This window comes from Alexandromys fortis, unplaced genomic scaffold (genome assembly GCF_014885135.2).
Source record: "Alexandromys fortis isolate MF-2015 unplaced genomic scaffold, M_Fortis_MF-2015_v1.1 scaffold_21, whole genome shotgun sequence".
Lineage (NCBI taxonomy): Eukaryota > Metazoa > Chordata > Mammalia > Rodentia > Cricetidae > Alexandromys > Alexandromys fortis.
In genome coordinates this window covers 12,995,214-13,016,163 of record NW_026067905.1, presented here as the reverse complement: position 1 = coordinate 13,016,163, position 20,950 = coordinate 12,995,214, and the positions used below count along the sequence as shown (strand labels likewise).

Sequence of the window (20,950 nt, the reverse complement as noted above, 5' to 3'; positions counted from 1 at the left end):
CGGGAAGAGAAATAGACTGGAAAGTTAACTTAAAACCATGATTCTCAGCTTGGGACTCGGTGACCCCGAGATTAAAAAAACAAAAAACAAACAAACAAACAAAAAAGGAAATGGAAGTGTGGAAGTGGCTTCGATAGAAGCCTTCGCAGAGGGGACGGAAACGAAACCGAACCTAAAGTAATCTTGGATTCCCGACAATGGCTTAATCGCCGACGCGAGCAAAAGCCAGCAGAAAGAGGCGACCTACACTCCCCTAAAGTGATGCCCAGCGACAGGGCAGAGCTCCCCGTATCCGCTCCGCTCGCTCCGCACCACCAGCTTTCCCCGGGTCAGTGCGTCCCTCCCTCCTGAGGGTCCGGGTGGACTCAGGCCGGGAGTGCGCGCCCAAAGGGCCCGCGGCCACCCCTAGCTAGTCGACGGGGACGGACTCCACGGGGGCGCTCCTCCCGCCGGCCCTGCCCGTGTCCGCCACTGCGCACGCCCGGGAGCTGGCAGCTGAGACTGTTATCTCCGCCGTCCTCACCTGAGGACTCAGAGTCCCGGAACCCTCGCCTGCTCGTAGTCGGAGACGCCTGCGGCTGAGGCTGCTGTGAGAACTGCTCAACCCGGGCCGCCCTCCGCGTCTTCATCTCCTCGGCTTCCTGGGGTCCCCGCCGCCTCCGTGGTCGAGAGCGAAGATTGTAAGCGCTTTCTCTCACTTCCTCTTTCGCAGAATCCGGCCGGAACTTTTCTGGCGGGGTTCGTCTTCTCCCCGGGGACCTTTCTTTGGCCACCCGGGGCTCGAAGTCGCCGTACACTTCTGGCGGCTCTTCTGAAAACCTCACTTCCCGTCGTCCGGGGCGCGACGGATGCGTTCCGTACGCAGGCGCGTCACTGCTGTCGCCATTTTGAGGGGCGAGCCTCCGCCTTAGTTCCCGGATGGGGGCTCTGGGCGTAACGTCGATGGCCCATCCTTCCCCCAGCCCCTCGGTCCGCCTCCTCTCTCCCTCCATAATTGTTTACGTAGCTGTTAGTCCGTTGTGGGGTTGGCTTCGCCGCGGGTAGAATCCCCTGCAGGTGGTGGCGATGGCCTCGGGGAGGTTGTCGTAGTGGTCAGGGAGGTAGTTGAGAGTCGCCGGGGCCGCCACCTGCGTCGTCGCTAGTGTGCCACAAACCAGCCTCTGGGCCCATGGTGTGTCCTGCGGGCTGTGGGAGAGGCAGTGCCCGAGCTGGGTCAGCTGCTGTGGGTCACTCCCGCCTCCTGGCTCGAGACACCAAAGAGGAGGAGAAGGCGGAGGAGGACGTCGCTGTCCTTGGCCTTGAGGGAGGGAAAGGTGGGGGTGACGAGGAGGTGGTGGAACAGGTGGCCCGTGCCAGCTGTTGGTGTCCCGTTGCCCCCCCCCGTCCCCCCAGGGGGCGCTCGCTGGTCCCGGGTCCCAGAGGCTCTGCGAAAGGGCGAGTTTCCCTTGATCCCAAGCTGCTGCGTAGTTTCCCAGCTACTCCTCCGAAGTCCCTAGGAGGAGGAATGATCGGAGATATTTTTGCATGTCATCTTACAGCGAAAATGATAGTGTTAAGCACCCCCAGTTTAAACTTTTAACTCACTCACGGGCCCTTTAAAATAGTGTTGAGTCATACTCGTTAGGTGGATTTCCATTTTTGAAGCGTAGCCTAATTTAAACCTTATTCCTGAAGTTTGACATGGAAGTTCTGTTCCAGCAGCACGGTTGGGAAGACTGAATGCTGCCTTAGGCACAGGTACCGGAATAAAAGCAGTAGTACGATTTAGACGGCCATTTTACTTCGATTCTGGATGTGGTATTTCTGCCTTTCATTTATTAGAGTTTCTGCATTCACAGACTATGAAAACATGGACAAAACTGTCTCAATTCTGTATACCATATTTACACGTATAATCCAGAGGTTTATAACTAAATTTAGACAAACTGAAGGAAGGTCATCTTACTTGTAAATCCGAGTTACTATTAAGAGAAATTCTGCTACACTCAAATACATTGCATGTCTCCTTGGAGAACTTTCTATGATATAAATGAATAGACCCCCCCCCCCCCACTCCCGCAAGTGCTGGGGACTGAACTTGGGGCCTCAAGCTTACTAGGCAAGTTGATTACCAATAAGCTGTATCCTTAGTCCTAAAGGAATCAATTTTAAGTTTTTGTTTGGAAGCCAATTAACAATGGTTTTGAAAAAATTGTGTTTCCTTTTACAGTATTTTAAATAATGAGAATTAGATGATTTAGAGTCAGGCAGGAAATCCTTCTTGGAGCTTTGTTTAGCAGATATACGAAGAAATACAGCCAGAGAAATTAGACTGTCCCCAAGCTCACAGAGATCTGCCTGCCTTTGAACCCCCAAGTGCTAGGAACTAAATAAAGGTGTGGCTCACCATACCCAACCCACATCTTTTAAAAAAAAAAATCTGTTTAAGGAAAAACGAAAGTGATACTTATTCATGGCAGGCTGGATGATTTGTGAGACTTTTTTTTTTTTTAAATATCAGGCTTGTGTGTTTTCAGTAATGCTTTCTTTGTAAATTTACACAATTAACAATCATAAAAATTCTTTCATACATGTACAGCATTGAAAGGATGTAAATTTTATAGTATTAATATTCTAAGCTCATATTATGCACTGTGTGTGTGTGTGTGTGTGTGTGTGTGTGTTAAGAGTCTCTTTAAAACATTTACCACAACAGATGACTAAGGAAACATGGGTGCTGGCTTGTAAAACTCTGGTTTGGAGGATGCATTGAAAAAGAAAGTGAAGAGGTTTTATAATTAGTCAATCAGAGAAAATGAGAGGTTACAAAGATTATTGGATAATTGGCATGTATGTTATTTTAAAATAAAAACTGCTTATAAACGGCTTATGAATAGCTTTTTAAAAGAAAAAATGAGAATGTTAGTTTAGAGGCAGGTAGCGTTAGCATTAACATTAACAGATATTTGCTTAGGATTTTCCTTCTTGTTTAGGTTATAGGAATGAATCATCTTAACTCTGGCTTCTGCCACCCACTCCTAGCAACTCTGCAAACACCAAACTTTGATTACTGTCAGTTAAAGCCAAATTCTTGTCAAACCAGATATTCTGCTATAGATGTTTTCCAATCTCTTTTGGGCCACCTTGCATACTAAAAGAGATAGCATTATAAACAGTAGACTTCATTTCCAGTAATATAAGAGATTTTTCTGGGCTATCAGTGTGGCAATATGAGCTTTGAACTTTAAACAGTTTCTTTGGGAATTTGGGAAATGTGGAAAAATGAAGAGTTTTACTGAGAGAATTTGCCATATGTTAGGGAATATAGATACACAAAAGGTGAAATTGAAATCAATGACTGGCAGTAACTCATGTGTAGCTAACAGCTGTATCTAGAAATCATGTGCGCTTTATGTTGACTTTCTAAAGCAACTTTTTTTGGTTTTTCGAGACAAGGTTTCTCTGTAGTTTTAGAGCCTGACCTGGAACTAGTTCTTTTTTCTGTCCTGGAACTAGCTCTCTAGACCAGGCTGGTCTCAAACTCACAAAGATCCGCCTGCCTCTGCCTTCCCAGTGCTTGGATTAAAGGTGTGCGCCACCACCACCCGGCTGCTAAATTAAGCAACTTTTAAGTGAAAAAAAATTGTGCATAGGTGTTTTGCCTGCATGTATGCCTGTGTACCTGTGTGTGCCTGGTGCCCATGAAAGCCAGAGGAGAGCATTTTATCCCCTGGAATTGGAGTTACTTACAGTCAGTTGCTAGCCACTGTTTGGGTGGCTCCATCCTCTGGAAGAACAATCAGTGCTCGTCAGCTGTTTTAAATAAATATTTTATTGAGCAGGGCTTTTTGAAATGGGGTCTGATATAGCCCAGTCTGGCCTAGAACTCACTATAAAACTGAGGCTAGCTTTGAACTCCTGACTCTTTGACTCCAATCTCCCAAGTGCTAGGATTACAGATATTTGTCACCATGCTTGGCAAATCATTTAAAAATATTCTTTTTATTATTGAAGGAGTGTGGGGGTGGCTGGAGAGTTTGCTCAAATCTTTTTTTTTTTTTTTTTTTTTTTTTTTTTTTTTTTTTTTTTTTTTTNTTTTTTTGGTTTTTCGAGACAGGGTTTCTCTGTGGTTTTGGAGCCTGTCCTGGAACTAGCTCTTGTAGACCAGGCTGGTCTCGAACTCACAGAGATCCGCCTGCCTCTGCCTCTCAAGTGCTGGGATTAAAGGCGTGCGCCACCACCGCCCGGCTGTGGTTTGAGAGTTTGCTCAAATCTTAAAAGTACTTACTGTTCTTGCTGTTCTTATTGTTCCCAGCACTAACATGGTGGCCCACAATAGCTTGTAACTCCAATTTTAGGTAATCTGATACCTTCTGTTGGTGTCCTTGAGCTTCTGCAAAAACATGGCTCACATTAACTCCCATAGGCACATGTGTACACATACATATAAATATACATATACCTATAAATAAAATCTTTTTTTAAAAGGTTTATTGTGCACAATCACATTTCTGATTGGGCAAGGAAATACTATGGGGGTTATGACTTTTGCAGCAAGGGTGAAATTATTAATCTTAATAAGGAAAGGAGGAAGTGCTGGGGATGTTGCTCAGTTGGCAGAATGCTTGCCTAGCATGCACTAAGTCTTGGGTCCTATAAACTGTATAAACTAATATATGTGGTGGTCAGTCCTAAAATGGAGGCAGGGGAGTTGGAAGTTCAGGGTCATTCTCTGCTATGTAGTGAGCTGGAGGCCAGCATCGGGCTACATAATACCCTGTGTTAGAAAAAAAAAGATTTGATGGCACACACCTTTAATCCCAGCACTATGAGGCGGGTGGAGTTGCATAAGTAGGTGAATGTTTTTGAGGGTTTGAGGCTAGCGTCATCTACATAGTGAATTTAGATCTGGCAGGGATGCATAGTAAAACCTTGGGGTTTTTTTGTTTGTTTGTTTGTTTGTTTGTTTTGTTTTTTCCAGTCAGGATTTCACCATATAACAGCCTTGACTGTCCTGGAACTAGCTTTGTAGTAGGCTAACCTTGAACTCACAGAAATTAGCTTGTCTCTATCTCCTGAGTGTCAGGATTGAAGGTGTGGGCCACCACTGACTAGCCTTCTTTTTATTATATTTTACTTTTTTGAGACTGGGTTTCTCTGTGTAGCTCTAGCTGTCCTGAAATTTGCTCTGTAGACCAGGCTGGCCTCGAACTCAGACTGGCCTGCCACTGTCTCCCAAGTGCTGGAATTAAAAGGCATGGGCCACCACTGCCTGGCTAACAAAACCTTGATTATTTTGTTGTTATTTTTATTTAAAAAAATATGCTGGCGTGGTGGCACACACCTTTAATCCCTGAACTCAAAGGCAGAGACAGGTAGATCTACCTGAGTTGGAGGCCTGCCTGGTTGGTCTACAAAGTGAGTTCCAGGACAGCCAGGGGCTACACAGAGAAACCCTGTCTTGAGAAACAAACAACAAAAAACAGACATGGTAGTGCATACCTTGAGTCCCAGCCCTTGGAAGACTCTGTGAGTTCTAGGCAAGCCTAGTCTACATAGTTAGCTCCAGGCCAGCGAGAGGTACATGGTAAGACCCTGTCTCAAAAAGGCAAAATAAATAACAAACAAAAGGAAAAGATGCCAATACTGTAAGTAAACTGAAGACATGGTAGATGGCTCCGCTCATTCTCACAAACAAAATTTAAACACTATAAAAATGAAAATGTAATTGGAGCCTGGCCTGGTGGCACAGGCCTGTTAATCCCTATATGGGAAGGAGGATCCTAAGTTTAAGTCTCAGCCTGTAAAGTAAAAACTCAGAGATCTGCTTTCCTCTGCCTTTGGAGTGCAGGATTAAAGGTGTTCACCACTATGCCCCAAAATATCTGTTTTTGATTCCTAGCCTACTATTGCCCATTAGCAGACGTGCTACTTTGGCATTCATAACTTCATGTGGGTATAAAGACCCATTGACACATGAGCAAACTGAGATTTAGATTAAGCAATCAGTTTGATAGCCTGTAGTTAGGCTAAGAAGCTGGGTTCAAAGTCATGTCTGAGTGGTGCTTTAGGTACTGTCTCTTACTGTACTGCCCTCGTAGGTTTTTCTGGGCCTTGAATTTCAGGTTATTTTAAAGGACAAGGTGGTCAGAGTCTTGCAGCCTGTCACTTCAGCCTTGAGAAGTGAAGCGGGGCTGTGGCTGGAAGCAAAGGCCAGTGCTGAGGTTCCGGGAAGCCTAGTGGGAGGAGCTGGGAGAGGTGGGATCAAGGGACTACCTATCCCAGCATTCCATGAGCTCCTCCCTGCGGAGTTCACGTCACGTGGGCGGGACAGGCGACGTTCTGCCGTGGCGGCTGGGGGTTGCAGACCAGCGCTTGGAGCTGGAGGAACAGTCTTGTCGCCGCTGATCCTGACTGTCCCGTGATTTAAAACTTGACTGGAATTTGTAAGTAAGCAAAACGAAATCACAACTTTAACATGTTTTAGAGTCTGAACTGCTATTTTCTCCTCTCAAAAGGTCTTTGAGAAAGGATCCCTCCCCACCCCCACCTCCCTACGGCGCAAACAGAAATCGAGGTAGGTTGGGATGGGTATATAATTTCCGGGAGTGTGCAGAAAGTGTACCTGGAATCTTTCAAGCATAAAACGAAACAAAGTGAGAGTAGATTTTTGGTAGGAACTTCAGATGAGAAGTAGAATTACTTTTAAGTTTTGAAATGTAAAGGCGAATTCTTACTGTAAGTGTCCGTTTCTCTTTTCTCTCTGCATACCAGGGTCCTAGTAGTCATTTTAGTCCTTAAAAGATAGAACATTTGCATTTTCCACTTACTAATAGTGCTAAAAGGGACAAACTTTGAAGTTTTTTTGTTTTGTTTTTAGTGACAGGGTTTCTCTGTATAGCCTGGCCTCGAACTCAAGGAGAGAGGGATCCGCCTGCCTCTGCCTCGCTAGTGCTGGGATTAAAAGGGTGTTCCACCACGGCCCGGCCAACGTTGAAATTTTAATAAGACCTATAATTATTTTGCTTGCTTTTCTATGTACTCAGCTGTGTTTCATACCCATTTTTAAAAATTCATCCTTAGAGGAGCGGTGTTAGTGTCGGGAGACAGAGGCAGGCGGATCTCTGTGAGTTTGAGGCCAGCCTGGTCTACAAGAGCTAGTTCCAGGACAGTCTCCAAAGCTACAGAGAAACCCTGTCTCGAAAAACAAAATCAAAACAAATTCATTCTCTTTCTTTAAACAAAATATGTAGTACTCTCTGTATTGTCAGATTTTATGCTTATTTTAATCGATCCAGAGATGAGTTAACTTTTCTAATTAAATACACCGATTTTGTTTGTGTTCCTGTCTTTTTTTCTCCCCAAGACAGGGTTTCTGTTTGGAGTCCTGACCGCCCTCTTGCCTCTGGAATGCTGGGGTTAAAAGCGTGCCTAACCACACCCAAAGTGCCTGTCCTTACGTTTTAAAAATAGTTTATTTAAATATATGAAAGGTTTTGTTTTTAATGGCTACCACAGGGTCCCAGAACTACTAGTTTTAAATTTTCTGGGAAGCCTTCTGGATTGGGATAGTTTAAACCAAGCAACATGACATTATTTTGAGGCACTTTCTTAAGTAATGTTGTTGATTGATCTAGTGCAGAGTCCACAACTAGATAACCAATTTTGCTGCAGTTGTCATGTGACCTTGGCTAACTCATGTAAGCTTTTTCTTTTTCTTTTTTTTTTTTAGCTTTTTCTTTTTTTAATCAGTTTCCCTCCTAATACAGAGATTACCACACTGAGAGCTTCTGTAATAAACAAATACCCAGAATTTAGATGGTTACTTGAGAAATAGAGTAGGATTTTTGTTTGTTTGTTTTTGGGGGCTTTCATTTATTTTCTTGAGGCAGGATCTCTGTATTATATAGTCCTGGTTTACCTGAACCCCTCTATTATTAGACCATTTAGCTTTGAATCAGAATCCACCAGACTCTGCCTCCCAGGTGCTGGGATTAGAGTTGTAGCGTGCTTGACTGTGTCTCAATTGTGCTAGGTCGTCCATTTTGTGCAGTGAGACAAGCACTGTCAATAGCATGTCCTGAACAGTGGTTAGATACACGGACTTTGGAGTCATGGCTGATCAGACCTCCTGTTCTGTCCAGATTCCATTGCTGGCCCGAGGATCTTAGGACTTTGGCAGATAACGTTGTACTTCTGAGCCTGTTTCCTTATTAGTAAAGTGGGGAGTTGTAGGGTTGTTTAGAATATCAAATGAAATTTAAGTACAGAAGGAAAAACAGCTACTACTAATATTACTAATTGGGTTTCTCTGCTGTATACTAGTATTACAGGAATTATAGTATATGATTTTGGTAATCCAAATAGAAATAAAGTTCACTTGTAATTTAATTATTTCTACAGATCAAATTGTATTGCTTTTCTAAATTATTTTTTAAATTTGTTTTGCATCCCAACCACAGTTTCCTCTCCCTTCTCTCCTCCCGTGTCCCCCCATGTATTGCTTTTTAGTTGCTTTACAACTAAACATGACAAAATCAAGTTTAAAATGTTAGTTTTGTCATTTGAAGGTGTAGATAGCTCTAATAGAGCCGCCTAGATTTACTTTATTCTGATGCACTGGAGAAAAACAGCAGTACTTTATTTAGTGCAGTTTCCGTGTGAAACCTAGTTTCTGAGCCCCTTTTGTACCTTGGTACTGCTCCATGCTGCTGTCTCATTTCGCTGGCGCACTGCCTTAGCCACCTGGGTGGTCGTATCCTGCTTGTGGTACAGAACGCCAGCAGCCTGAGGAGAGGACTCAAGTCAGCACAGGAGCCGGCATTCAGGCTCAGGCAGCGGAGGGGATTGCTGATCAGCTCTGTGTTTGTGGATGTCTATAGACAGGAGTTATCCAAGGGTTAATTGACTTACAACTTCTTTGCTTAAAAATTGCAGTCTGTATGCTTTGTAACTAGGTGGTCCTCTGTTTAACATCTTATAGGGAATAGTAATGTCTCTAGTCACCTTTGGTTTTATTAGTGGTGACTGAAAACATAGTTGGTACTCAGGCATGTTACAGATTATCTTTTGAAAATGAACGAGAAACAGTATTTTATAATAAAGGGAGGTGACTGTTCTTTAAAGATCCTTTAAACTTTACAGGACCTGACTTAGGATCCCAGTATGCAGGTCAAAAGTCAAATGTGGCCAGTGCTTGCCTATACCTCAGCCTAGCTGCAGGTTCAGTGAGGCACCCTGTTTCAAAGGATCATCTGGCAAACCTATTAAATTTTGGCATGAGTTTCCTTAGGTTTTCAGAGATTCAGGGATAATGTGTCTATGAATGTTTTCAGAGATTCAGGGATAATGTGTCTATGAATTTGTAGTTCCGACTAACTCCCATGAAATGCTAATTAATATCAGATAATAAGTTGAATATAGTAAGGAAATGGCTGGGAGGGAAGTGGTGGTTCATGCCTTTTATCCCAGTATTCCAGAGGCAGAAGCAGGCAGATTGTCTACCGAGCGAGTTCCAGGGCAGCCAGGACTGTTCTATAGGACTGTTAGGCAGAGAAATGGAGTATTAGTGGGGAACTGGGTGCAGTGGCACAGCCTGTAATACCAACTGCTCAGGAAGCTGGAGGAGGAAGATTTTAAGTTCAAGGGCAGCCTGAGCAACATGATGACGCCCTGTTTTTAAAGAATAGTTATTGTCTTGATTGATGGTCACTTTGATGATGTCCAATAGAAGTGGACATTCGGATCTGGTTTATGAAAAGCTTGTTGGAGGGACAGGAGCCAACTTTAAGAATCTCCTAATGGCTAAGTTAAAACAATGGGAACAGTAAAATTAATGCTGATAGTATGGAATTTAAACCCATAAAGTCTCTATTCCTAAGTCCTTCCTGATAACATCTTACTGGGATCTCCAGTTCATGCTGACAATTCAGTGACTAAGCGCAGCAGGTAAGAAGGAAGTAGGACGTCACCTTGAAACAAGCAGCACCGTAGTGATGGTTTCATGTAACGTTTGCCTGGGTACTGGCAAGTGAAAGAGAAGAGTCGGGGTATCTCCTAAGATAATACTAACTGCTAAAGAAAGCGGTAACCTGACAGTGGAGACAGTGTGCAAACCTAGTGCTTAAGGTTTGTATTCGGTAAGACATAGGCATAATATACATGAGGACATGTTTCTTCAGTTTTGGTTATTCTATGAACTTTTTGTTTTCCAAATCACAATAAACTGACAGACACTATTCTTGCAGACTGTCAAGGTCACAAAAGACAACTTATGTTTAAGAGATGGAGGAGATAAAAACTAAATGTCATGTGGGTTCTGTTTTAAACATGAAGATTTTTTTCCAAGTTCTTGGAGAGATTTCTGATAGACCTTTCAGATAATCAGATCCTTTAACGTAAAACTCTGTTGCTGGACTTTGGGGGAAACAAGATAGGCCATCCAACAGCAAACTGTATTTATAGAGTTAGCAGCTTAGAGAAGGTGCCAGATAGGATGTAAAATCTTAATTTAGGAAGTTAATCCTATTGTTCACCATGCCTTGTGGGTATTACATGCTAGGAACTGCTTAGCAGTTAGGGAAGATAGTAGGTAGAATATGTGGTGCGGGGTTCCTGGCTTGGAACCTAGAACAGAAAAAGAACATTAATGGGAAGCCGGCGGTGGTGGTGGTGGCTCACGCCTTTAATCCCAGCACTGGGGAGGCAGAGGCAGGCCGATCTCTGTGAGTTCGAGACCAGCCTGGTCTACAAGAGCTAGTTCCAGGACAGGCTCCAAAACCACAGAGAAACCCTGTCTCGAAAAACCAAAAAAAAAAAAAAAAAAAAAAGAACATCAATGGGAAAACTGGTAAAGTTTTAATGTGATTTTATTAGTAGACTTTTATTAGTAGACTTATCAATGTTGAGTTTGTTGGTTTTAACAATTTCCCCTTACATAAGATATTGAATGAAGCATGTAAGGAAGTGGCATCGTTTCTGAAACTTTTCTGTGAGTTGGTAGTACCAGGTATGGTCTATATAGCTAGTTCCAGGCCAGCCAGAGCTACATAGTGAGACCCTGTCTATGACCCCAGGTATAAAATGGGGGAGAAACAGGAAGATTGCTGGCTACCAGCCTACCTTCCAGTTGAATGAGGGAAGACCCTGTCTCAAAGAATTAATACAGGGCAGGTTGTCTAGTGCACACCTTTAACCCCAGCATTGGGAGGTAGAGGCAGTACAGGCAGATCTGAGTTTGAGGTCCAGCAAGGTTACTTAAAGATACTTAAGGATTTAAAAAGCCAGAAGTGAGTAAATAAGCTAGGCATGGTGGCACACCTTTAATCCCAGCACTGGGGTGGCAGAGTTCAAGGACAGCCAGGGCTACACAGAGAAACCCTGTCTCAAAAAACAAAACTGAAATAAAACAAAGCAGAAAACAACAGCAAAACAAGTGAGTAAATAATAAACTGTGGATAGAGCATCTGTAATCTTACTAGTCAGAAGGCTGAGGACGGAGGTCAAGCCTGGTTATATAAGATTCCAGAAAAAAAGTGTATATGGAAGTTGGGGTAAAATTGGGGGTCATGATCTAGTCTCAGTATAGATTTCAGGAACTGATGAGGCTGAGCCACAAGAGGCACCAATTGAGGCCAGGCTGAGCTACTAGGGAGGGAGAATCTCATTAAAACAAAACATTGAGTCAGTTATGCTGCCTAGTGTCAGATTTCTTAGTAAACTTGGGGATCCTTTGTGCATTGCTCTTACCCTATATAACTCTCCTAAACCAGAAGTGTAAGAGTCATCAAAATATTTAGAAGGAAGCGGGAAGTAGAAAAATATTTTTTGCGCTCAGAAAACTATATTAACAAAAGTTTGTATAGTGTCCGAACTGCTCCAAGGCATCTAGTTTTTTTTTTTTTTTTTTTAAGGCATCTAGTTTTTATGTTAAAAACTTCCTAAGGGGGTATTGGAGTGTTTCCCCTGTAGTTTAAATTTCCGGTTTTACACCACCTTTCAGTTACCCAGAACACTTGTTTAAACACTTATTGCTGGTTAGTGAAGATAATATACCCAGGATATTGCAATGATAGGCAGATACTAACAGACGTAGACGCAACTACCTAGTACAAAAAAAGAAACAAGTTTGGCATTAGGTCAAGAAGCTGCACATTAGCTTTAAAAGTTTGGTTGTCAGTGTTTTAAACTGGAACTGCAGATAGAATTTGAGCCATGAGTTTCATCAGGCAGGCCAGAGTAGATGCACCTGTGCCAATAGAAGTCTAAAATAGTTCTGTATGCTTGTTCTCCCTACCCCCATAAGTATGCTTGCAATGTGCATGTGCACATGCATGCTTGCTTAGATGTGTGCGTGCACACACCCGTTTACTTGTAGTTCCTGGAGTGAGAGAGAACATTTGCAGCTGTTTTCTAGCCTGGCATATTTTCCAGCTGTCCACCATTGTGAAGAGAAACATGTGCTCAGTAGTGAAAGTAAGCCTTATATATAAATCCTTACTAGCCCATCTAAATTCAGAGCTAGGTGTGGATTATGAAGCTCTTATCGTTGTATTTTGTCTGTAAATTTAGAGAAACTTAACTGGGAGGTGGTGGCCCATGCCTTTAATTAGCAGGGAGTTCTGAATTCAAGGCCTGCCTGGTCCACAGAGCAAGTTCCAGGTCAGCCAGGACTATACAGAGATACCCTGTCTTAAAAAAAAAAAAAAAAACTTGGCCGGGCAATGGTGGTACACGCTTTTAATCCCAGCACTTGGGAGGCAGAGGCAGGCGGATCTCTGTGAGTTCGAGACCAGAGACCAGCCTGGTCTACAGAGCTAGTTCCAGGACAGGCTCCAAAAAGCCGCAGAGAAACCCTGTCTCGGGGAAAAAAAAAAAAAAAAAAAACTTGGTGAAACTTTGGTTTTACAAAAGGTAGACATAAAATTATAGTTATTTACTAACCTTAGAATAAGCACCGAACCATCTCTCCAGCCCCCCAAAGATTATTTTTTAATTTTATGCATAATATATACTATCAATGGCAGATTTGGACTGGGATATGATGGCACACACCTTTAATCTCAGTTAATTTGAGATTAACTCGTCTACATGGGGAATGTCTCAAAAACAAACAAGCAAGCAGACAAGTAAGTCAGGTCTAGTATTAGAAATGTAGCTCAGTTGATGGTGTTCACCTAGCACAAACAGTATGGCCTCCATCCCAGAAACGGTGGATATGCCTGTAATCCCACTACTCCTGAAGGCCACGATAGGAAGATCACGTCAGCGTTGTATTGATTTTGGGGCTAGTCTGGCCTACATGAGATCACGTCTAAAAACAAAACAAGCAGATTGTGGGTGGTGCTGGAGAGATAACTCAGTGGTTAAGAACACTGACTGTTGTAGAGGACCCAGGTTTGAGTCCCAATTCCCATGTAGCAGCTCACATGTCTGTAAACAGCTCTTTGGGATTGATACCCTTTTCCGGCCTCTGAGGGCAAACACCTATACACACAAACTTAAAAATACGTATCTTAAAATGCAGGTAGTTATGGGGTTTCATACTGACATTTATAATGAGAATGAAACGAGATCAGAATAGTTAAATTATTAAATTCATGTAAAGCTGTTACTGTTAATTGATATACATTTCAGTGGATTTAAATAGAATCTTGTTTGGGGTGTGTGTGTCAGGGAGGACAGCCCTATTTGTACCCTGTCTGCTTGGAACCTGCAGTCCCAGAGCTTCTGCCTAAGTGCTTGTGTTCTGAACAAGGAAAACAGATCTGTGTTTGGTACAGTATTTGGGTTATTTGGAAGCTTCAGTTTTGACACACTCTGGTTTTGTTTTGTTTTGTTTTCCTGCCGTTTGGTTTTTGGTGTTTTCATATGTTTGGTTTTTCTTTTGTTTGAGTTTTTTTGTAACAGCCCTGCCTGTCTGTCCTGTCCTGGAACTCACTTTGTAGACCAGGCTGGCCTCAAACTCAGTGTGTGCCACCATACCTAGCTGGCCACTGTGTTTGTGACCAGTCAGTTTGTTTGGAAATTAAGCATTGCTAAAAGTCCTGTCACCTGTGGGTGGCTTTTTAAAAAAGCATATTTGAAAGTCAGTGAGCTTTCAGCTGTAGCACTGATTCCTTTCTGGACTCAGGAAGATTTGTTTTCTAAGATTATTTTCTCTGTATGTATCTTAATTGACATTGGACCTCACATAAGGCAATTTTTTGTGTGTTTTGATTTTTTGGCCATATTTCTATGAAGATGTGCTTAGAATTTTGTAAGAAAAACAATATATACTCTCTGTGGGCCTCTTTTTTATTTGGGGGGGGGCAGGGACTCATTGGGACTTCGTGACTGTCCTGACACTTGGGATTCTCCTGCCTCTGCCTTTGATCACAGGGTCAGGTCGGGTCCTCAGTGTCCCAGTATTTGACACCTTCTTTGTCTCTGAGCAGGGCCACTGTCTCTTTTCATTAGTGTAGAAGGGTTGTTTTGCCTGTTTCTTTCTTACTGCTGTTGCTGATATTTTAAGTTATAAAATAATGAATGGAGGTACTATAAGCCATGAGAATTTATGATAGAGAATGTCATTGTTCTCCATCTAGTTACAAGAAGAAAAAAATACTAGTTTTTCACGCTTTTGAAACCATTTAAGTAGAAAGTTTATTTAGAAATGTGTGTATTCATATTTTTTTCTTGTACCTTTTTTTGTAACTCAGCATTTTGAATTTCATCTGTGTTCGTATGTCCTATTCTATGTTAGGACTGCAGTTTATTTGTCCGTCTTATTTGTGGACATTTAGCTTTTAGTTTACTGTTACCCTGGGCTACCATGGAGGTTTCTTTTCTGGCTCTGATAGCATCTATGAGGGTTTCTCATGAGTGTATTCCTAAAGTGGTTATATGAGTTTACACTCCTTTCATTAATGTAGGGATTCAAGCTGTCCTTTAGGTTTCGCTTACTTTCCCTAAGACTGGCAAGATGGCGCAGGGGTAGAGGTGCTTGTCATCCGGTCCTCTGACCTCCACGTGTATGCGGAGGCACGTCCGTGCCTGTACACATACACAACAAATGAAATCACAAAATCCAGCTCTTGTGCTGGTTATGCTTTAGTGACAAAACAGCCGCAGTGAAGTTGATTATCGCCAGGTATTGGTGTTTTCTCATGCCCTTTTAGCGCTACAAAGATTAGCATGTGAAGGGTGAAGTATTAACGAGGAAGGCTGAGATTCTCGGATTAACATGAATGGTATGGCATTGGTCCTGAGGCTTTTAAGCAAATAGTGGTAGTGAAGTTGTCAATATTGGGGTCAGGTGTTTCCACGAGCATTTCTTGGCCTCTCTTCATTCCTAATCTGTAATTGTAAGTATAAAGAATGAATGAAGAGACTGGTGATGGGCAGTGCTTGGAAATTTGGACCCCCTTTGGATTCTGAAGGACCAGGGTGACTTGTCTGAACAGGTAACAGTGATGTTCTTATTCATGAATACTTGAGGAACGATGTTTGTTTGACATTGAAGTTGGAGGGATGAAGGTTGAGGAAAGGGTAGAGTTACTCTGAGCTCTGGAAGCTTCAGGGCTTTTTCTTGATTTGTGAGCATGGGAAAGTGGTTTTGCTTAGATAGAGTACCTAGAGCCCCATCAGGTTTATTAATCTCCCCTTTTTTGGCCAGTTTCTTGGATATGAAATAGTTATTTTATTGTGTTTCTGTGTTTTGCTCTAAAAATCTAGAGTTCTCTTATCTTTTAAATGGTGGATTATATAACTTCGCTTTCATTGCTTTTGTTTAATGAGCTTCAAGGTTATGGAGAGTTTGTTTATTATCTGTCTGTATTATAACTAGATACCTTGTTAAGAGGGCCGTTGTACACAGGTCAATGCAATCTGTTATTCCTGGTTTCACTCCCAAATATTTCCTTAAAAATATTTCCAGAAACTGAGGATCTGAATTGGCAGACTGGTACCTAGTTACTGCATACATGCTGACTCTTGTCTCCTGTCAGAATGTGTCCCTGCTTTTCTCTTTGTTTGTTGTAAAATCCTCTAGTCTCTCAGAGAACGGCTTTGACTGGTAGGGCCAATAGTACCCTTGTTTTGAGACCTGTTATATTGTTTTCAGTGTCCCTAGTCTCACATGATTGAGCCTTGGGATTTATAAAAACTACTGGAGGATGGCAGGACACATATTTTAATTTGATAAACTGGCACTTCCTAGGCAGCCATCTTGATCCATGTGTCCCTTTTCCCTCCCTTGTGCTCCATTCAGGGTCATGAGTGTAGCTCGGGTCTGTTGCTCATGCAGTGTTTCGTGTAATCTCAAACTGACTGTGTGTTAACCTGTACAAAAAGATTCGACCGATGCCTTTTTCAGCTTTCAAATGAGTTTTTAATTTTTTTATGCTTAGCTGCTTAGGACTATTATCTAACACTTTTTTCATAATAGGTTTTTCATGGTTAGCTTGAAGCCTCTGATGGAAAGGCTGTCATAGTGACTGGTACCCACATGTTATAGGAATACCTTATGGTCCCTATTGCATGGAAATGATATATGAATATTTTAGTCTCAAAATGTAAAAGATGTAATGTAGTTTGGCAGACAGGCCACATTAATCTTCATATAAATTCTAAATGATTCAGAACCCATCCTGTGCCCAGAAGAGTAACTTCCAAATAGATAGGATGGGTTTGACCTAAGTTAAGTTATGGGGAAACCCGTGAGGCTGTTGTCATCTACCTTGACTGATATAAAGAATTTTTGACTGATGCAAGTAATTCTCAAATGCATGCTTCTAACATTGTGAGCAACTGCAAAGCCCATATGAGTCGTCTGAAGTTTTATCATTTGCAGGTATGTGGCGCATTCCCAGACATTCTGCAAGCGCAACGTCGTTAGCTACTTCTCTGTGACTGGGTCCAGATCACGGTCCTTTCAAGACTGACTTCATTGGATCCTCTGAAGAGGACGCCACCAGGCTTTCCTGACCCTGCTACATCACTGTAGAGCGCCATCGGGCAGGAGTGCCAGCATCAACAGGAGACTCACTGGCTCCATCAACGCCTCTGTTTCACCAGGCGTGATCATCTTACCAGCAGAGCAGAGTGCCTTGGTGTGATACCATCACCAGCTGATACTGCTGCGGAACAGTTCAGACTGGTCTGGCTTTCCTTAAGACGCTGGAATTTGAAGGAGCTATTCTGTGAACTGTGCTGCTAGTAAGTGACTGATAGTATTCTAGACTGGACTGGTCCCTGAGTACAGAGAAAACTAGACCACGAGATCTTGAAGAACTGCATTGAGGTGCAAGCCAGATTTGACACTCAAGTGTTGTTGAACTGAGAAGTTGCTAAAGGAACTGTAACAGGACTGATTGTCGCTTACTGCCTTTCTCTCTCTGTCCTTGTTGCCTTTTGCTGTTACATTGCTTGTGTTGTCTTTCTAAGCCCAGATGTTCTCCGATAACTCACACTGCCCTGATTGTGGGCAACAGTGGTTCCCTAGTTTAGAACTAGGGCATTGGTTATACCAAACTGAACTTGTTGAAAATGAATGTTACCAAGTGTTCTTAGACCGTATTAACAGAGCTGATTATTGCCCTGAATGTTATCCTGACAATCCTGCTAACAGAAGCCTTGTTCTGCCTTGGTCTTTCCCTCTTGAGTGGGCACCTCAAAATCTCACCAGGTGGACCTTTGAGAAAGCCTGCCATCCATTTCTTCTGGGTCCTCCACTGGTTAGAAAAAAGATACATGACTCGAGAGTAGCTGGTTTTAATCCTGCATTACAGTTAATCTTGTCCAGAACAGACAAAACCTTAAACAAAAAACTTGGCCAAAGCAAGTGACTTCTGTAACGGAATCATGACGACTCTCCAGGCTTTGTGTTCATAGCCTAGGGGAGATGAAGAGTTAGCTGTTTCTGTATTCTGTCTCTCTTTCTTTATTTCATAATTTCTTTTAAGGTGCTGGGGATTGAATCTGGGTGCCCTCGTGCATGCTAGGCTAGTACGCTTCCCCTGAGTTTAACCTGAGGCCCCCTTTCTGAATCTGACTCAGCCTGTCACTCCTTTGTCAATTGCTTAACTTGTGGGTCTACTTCTGTGATCTGTGACCTATGCATTTTATTCTCTCTCTGTTTCTCTTTTTATAGCATAAACTTAGTCCGTATTGCAGACTATTTACCTGGAGTCAAACTAACCTATAGTCCAGACAAATGCTTTAGAACTATATTGCCCTTCCTAAGTATTAATGAAATTAATGTCTGGAGGGGAGGCCCCATGCTGTATGCCTCATTAACTGTTTTTCTAACAGTAACTTTTATGAAAACACATTCTTGTAGCTGGATTCTAGATTATTCTAGTAAATTTTAATACACTACATTGTTCTAAATTTTTCCTTTTATACATTGGTCAGTAGTGAGAGAGATGTGTGTGTATATATAAAATTTTTTCATATATCTATATATAAAACCATTTTATCCTCAGCGTAAGTGTTACAGTATTGATAACTGGTCCTTCACAGTCTATTTGTCAATACCTACGTAGGTTACAGAAAAAGGGTTGAGAATGTTACCAGTTTACACTTAGTTGTCTCTATATAACCAAAGACTACCGTCTTGTGGTGACTGAATCTACGTCCTCCCATGGAAGTGGAAAAATAACCTGTGCTGTGAAGTGTATAACAATGATAAAACTTGACTCCATACAGTTTAAGAGTAGTCTAGTGGATGCTTTTTCTTAGACATGAGAATGTGCGCTGAGCATTGGCCACATTCTGGGCTTCTCCTGTTCATGGAAATCATGGAATCAGATTTGGAGTTAAGCAACTTAGAAGAAGCTCCTGGGAACATCTAAGAAGCCACTGAACAATTTTAAAATCCTACTTAAGATTCTAGGTGATCCAGTGCTTCAGTTGCAGCGGAAATGTTATCAAGGACCTGGGTTCTTCTCTTTCCTCCCCTGGGGTTCTTATGGTTGCCTTGTGTTCTCATAGTTGTTTTTAAATGGGTTCAGTATGGTTTGTTGTGCCAGACAGCAGGGGCACATGTCTTTCTTACAAGTCTTAATTTGGAAATAAAATCTTTCTGAAATGTCTCAGCAGATTTTTCTTTTTTAAAAAAATATCTCATTATCAGGTACTGGTTTACACACTAGTCTGAAAAGAACTTGGCTGAGGATTGGCCTTGTCCTGAAACTGCACACTGCCTCCACTGATCAAACTGATCTTTTAAGGGGAGATGTGGAAAAGCGAATAGGTGATGATATGCAACAAATCTTGCTTTCCACATGTTGTGAAACCTGCCTTTGTTTGTCTCTAAAGATTGTATTCTAGTGAGCCACTCTTGTGTGTCTGCCCGTGTCCATCATGGGGGAGGTCTCTCCTGGTCAGGCATTAACTTGCAGTGAGGCACTCCCTCACTGTTGATCCTCAAGCTCTTCCCAAGACATCCTTTGTAGAGGCTCCTATTCCCTCTTCATTTCTTTAGTTAAGAATACCTATGCCCCAAAGACGTGTGCTAAGATTCTATGTGTCTGAGATTTAAACATTAGCAAAATAGAAACAAAATTTTTGTTTTAACCAACTTTTGAACTAGTAGTATAAACATGAAGAATTTATACCATTGAATTTTCATATCAAGGAGTAACTGGAAATACTTTCAAATTAAAATTTTCTCAGTGTGTAAGCTACTGTGAATAGTCTATGGACCATACATTGAGACCTGCACCAGTACATTTGCTTAGAAGGGGAGCCTGGCTCTAACTTTGCTTAGAAGGGGAGCCTGGCTCTAACTGTCTGCCCTTCTTCTGGAGAGGCAGTTTCTGTCTCTCTCTCTTCTCCTCCCCCACTTCTCACTTTCTCCCCTTCCCCCCCTTCATAACCTACTAAATAAACTCTATACCACAAAAAGGATCCTGGCGAGTTCTCAGTACTGCAAGTATAAGTTAAGCCACCAGCAACTCTGGGTGGGAACATTGGGCCAGAGAAAGGACTCTAGTCACTTTGCCTCCACATGTAACTTAAAATACCCAGTGTATAGTAAGCTCCCAGAAATTAATATAATGTAGAAGAGCTAAAACTAGACAGAGAAGGAAATTTTGGAAGTCTTGTAGCTTAGGTTTTTGTAATATTTTTTAAAATATTTTTAAAATGTTATAAATTAGGACATTTATAGTAAATATAATGAATTTTACTAAAATACTGATTAATTTGACTAAATTCTAATGATTAAAATCAAAATGATCTCAGTTTGTGCATGCTAGTCTTTTTGTAGTGTGGAAGAGTTGATTAAAGTATACATAATGATAACATTTTTAAACTGACCATCATAACTTCCCATAATTTTCTGGCAGATTTGGGAATATAAGTATTGGGGTGGACTGGAAGAAAAATACAGTCACCTCTTAAGGGGAGGTGGGTGAATGAGGTTATAGTCTCCAAGTTCCAGGGAGGAGAACCTCAGCCAAACAAATAATCTAAGTCTGGCATGCAAAGAGCATGGCAGTCTGCACGCCATGGCCACTCTTAAGTCTCTGGTCTCCTTCTTGAAAGCTGCTTTTTGAGACAGGATCATACCAGTTTGGGGACCAGTCTGGCCTCCAAACTCAGAGATCTGCCTGCCTGTGTCTCTAGAGCTGGGATTACAGGCATGTACCGCCAAGTCCATCAAAACTGCTTTTTATGAGGGAAAAATAATAGCTTTTCAGCTTCTGGGTTTATATTCTACTTCTGCTAAATGGCCTTGGGCTAGTTTCTTCCCGTGGGAGCGTGATAGGACCTGCGGCATACTGTTACCTGCTTAACCAAGCACATGACAAAAAATATTTAGGACAATGAAGCAGAACTAGAGAAAAGAACAAAATCGTAGTAACAAGTAGAACCAGTGAGGACTTGATGCTTGAATTATCAAAACCTTAAATCTGATTGATCTTGGGACATCATGAGCAGGAGTTGTGAGTCACATGGTCTCGGGTTTGAAGATTGAGAGGCCAGG

General features: G+C 42.2%; 3 protein-coding genes across 9 annotated transcripts in view; 2 read left to right on the top strand and 1 right to left on the bottom strand.

Moving 5' to 3' along the window:
* Positions 1-1,184, bottom strand: part of Tor1aip1 (torsin 1A interacting protein 1) — a 30,047-nt gene extending 28,863 nt beyond the window's left edge. The window contains exon 1 of one of the 3 annotated variants that reach the window (XM_050135380.1): positions 524-1,184. In XM_050135380.1, the coding sequence (XP_049991337.1) occupies positions 524-992 (469 nt within the window). In that variant the 5' untranslated portion in view covers positions 993-1,184. The remainder of the gene's footprint in view (positions 1-523) is intronic. The other 2 variants (XM_050135381.1, XM_050135382.1) reach the window with 2 other exon arrangements.
* The window catches only part of LOC126497388 (torsin-1A-interacting protein 2-like), a 33,266-nt gene continuing 12,856 nt past the window's right edge, over positions 541-20,950 (top strand). The window contains exons 1-2 of one of the 5 annotated variants that reach the window (XM_050135388.1): positions 542-680; positions 6,498-6,556. The gene's annotated coding sequence lies outside the window, so the exon portion shown is untranslated. Of the gene's footprint in view, positions 681-6,302; positions 6,426-6,497; positions 6,557-17,029; positions 17,176-20,950 lie in introns of those variants that run through there. The other 4 variants (XM_050135386.1, XM_050135387.1, XM_050135385.1 and 1 more) reach the window with 4 other exon arrangements.
* On the top strand, positions 17,169-19,052 carry Tor1aip2 (torsin 1A interacting protein 2). The gene has a single exon (XM_050135389.1). The coding sequence runs from the start codon at positions 17,409-17,411 to the stop codon at positions 17,802-17,804; it is 396 nt and encodes a 131-aa protein (XP_049991346.1). The 5' UTR covers positions 17,169-17,408; the 3' UTR covers positions 17,805-19,052.

What these genes read in the sequence shown, in the direction of transcription:
- Tor1aip2 (XM_050135389.1), top strand. Translation starts at nt 17,409, where the DNA reads ATGTTCTCCGATAACTCACACTGCCCTGATTGTGGGCAACAGTGGTTC.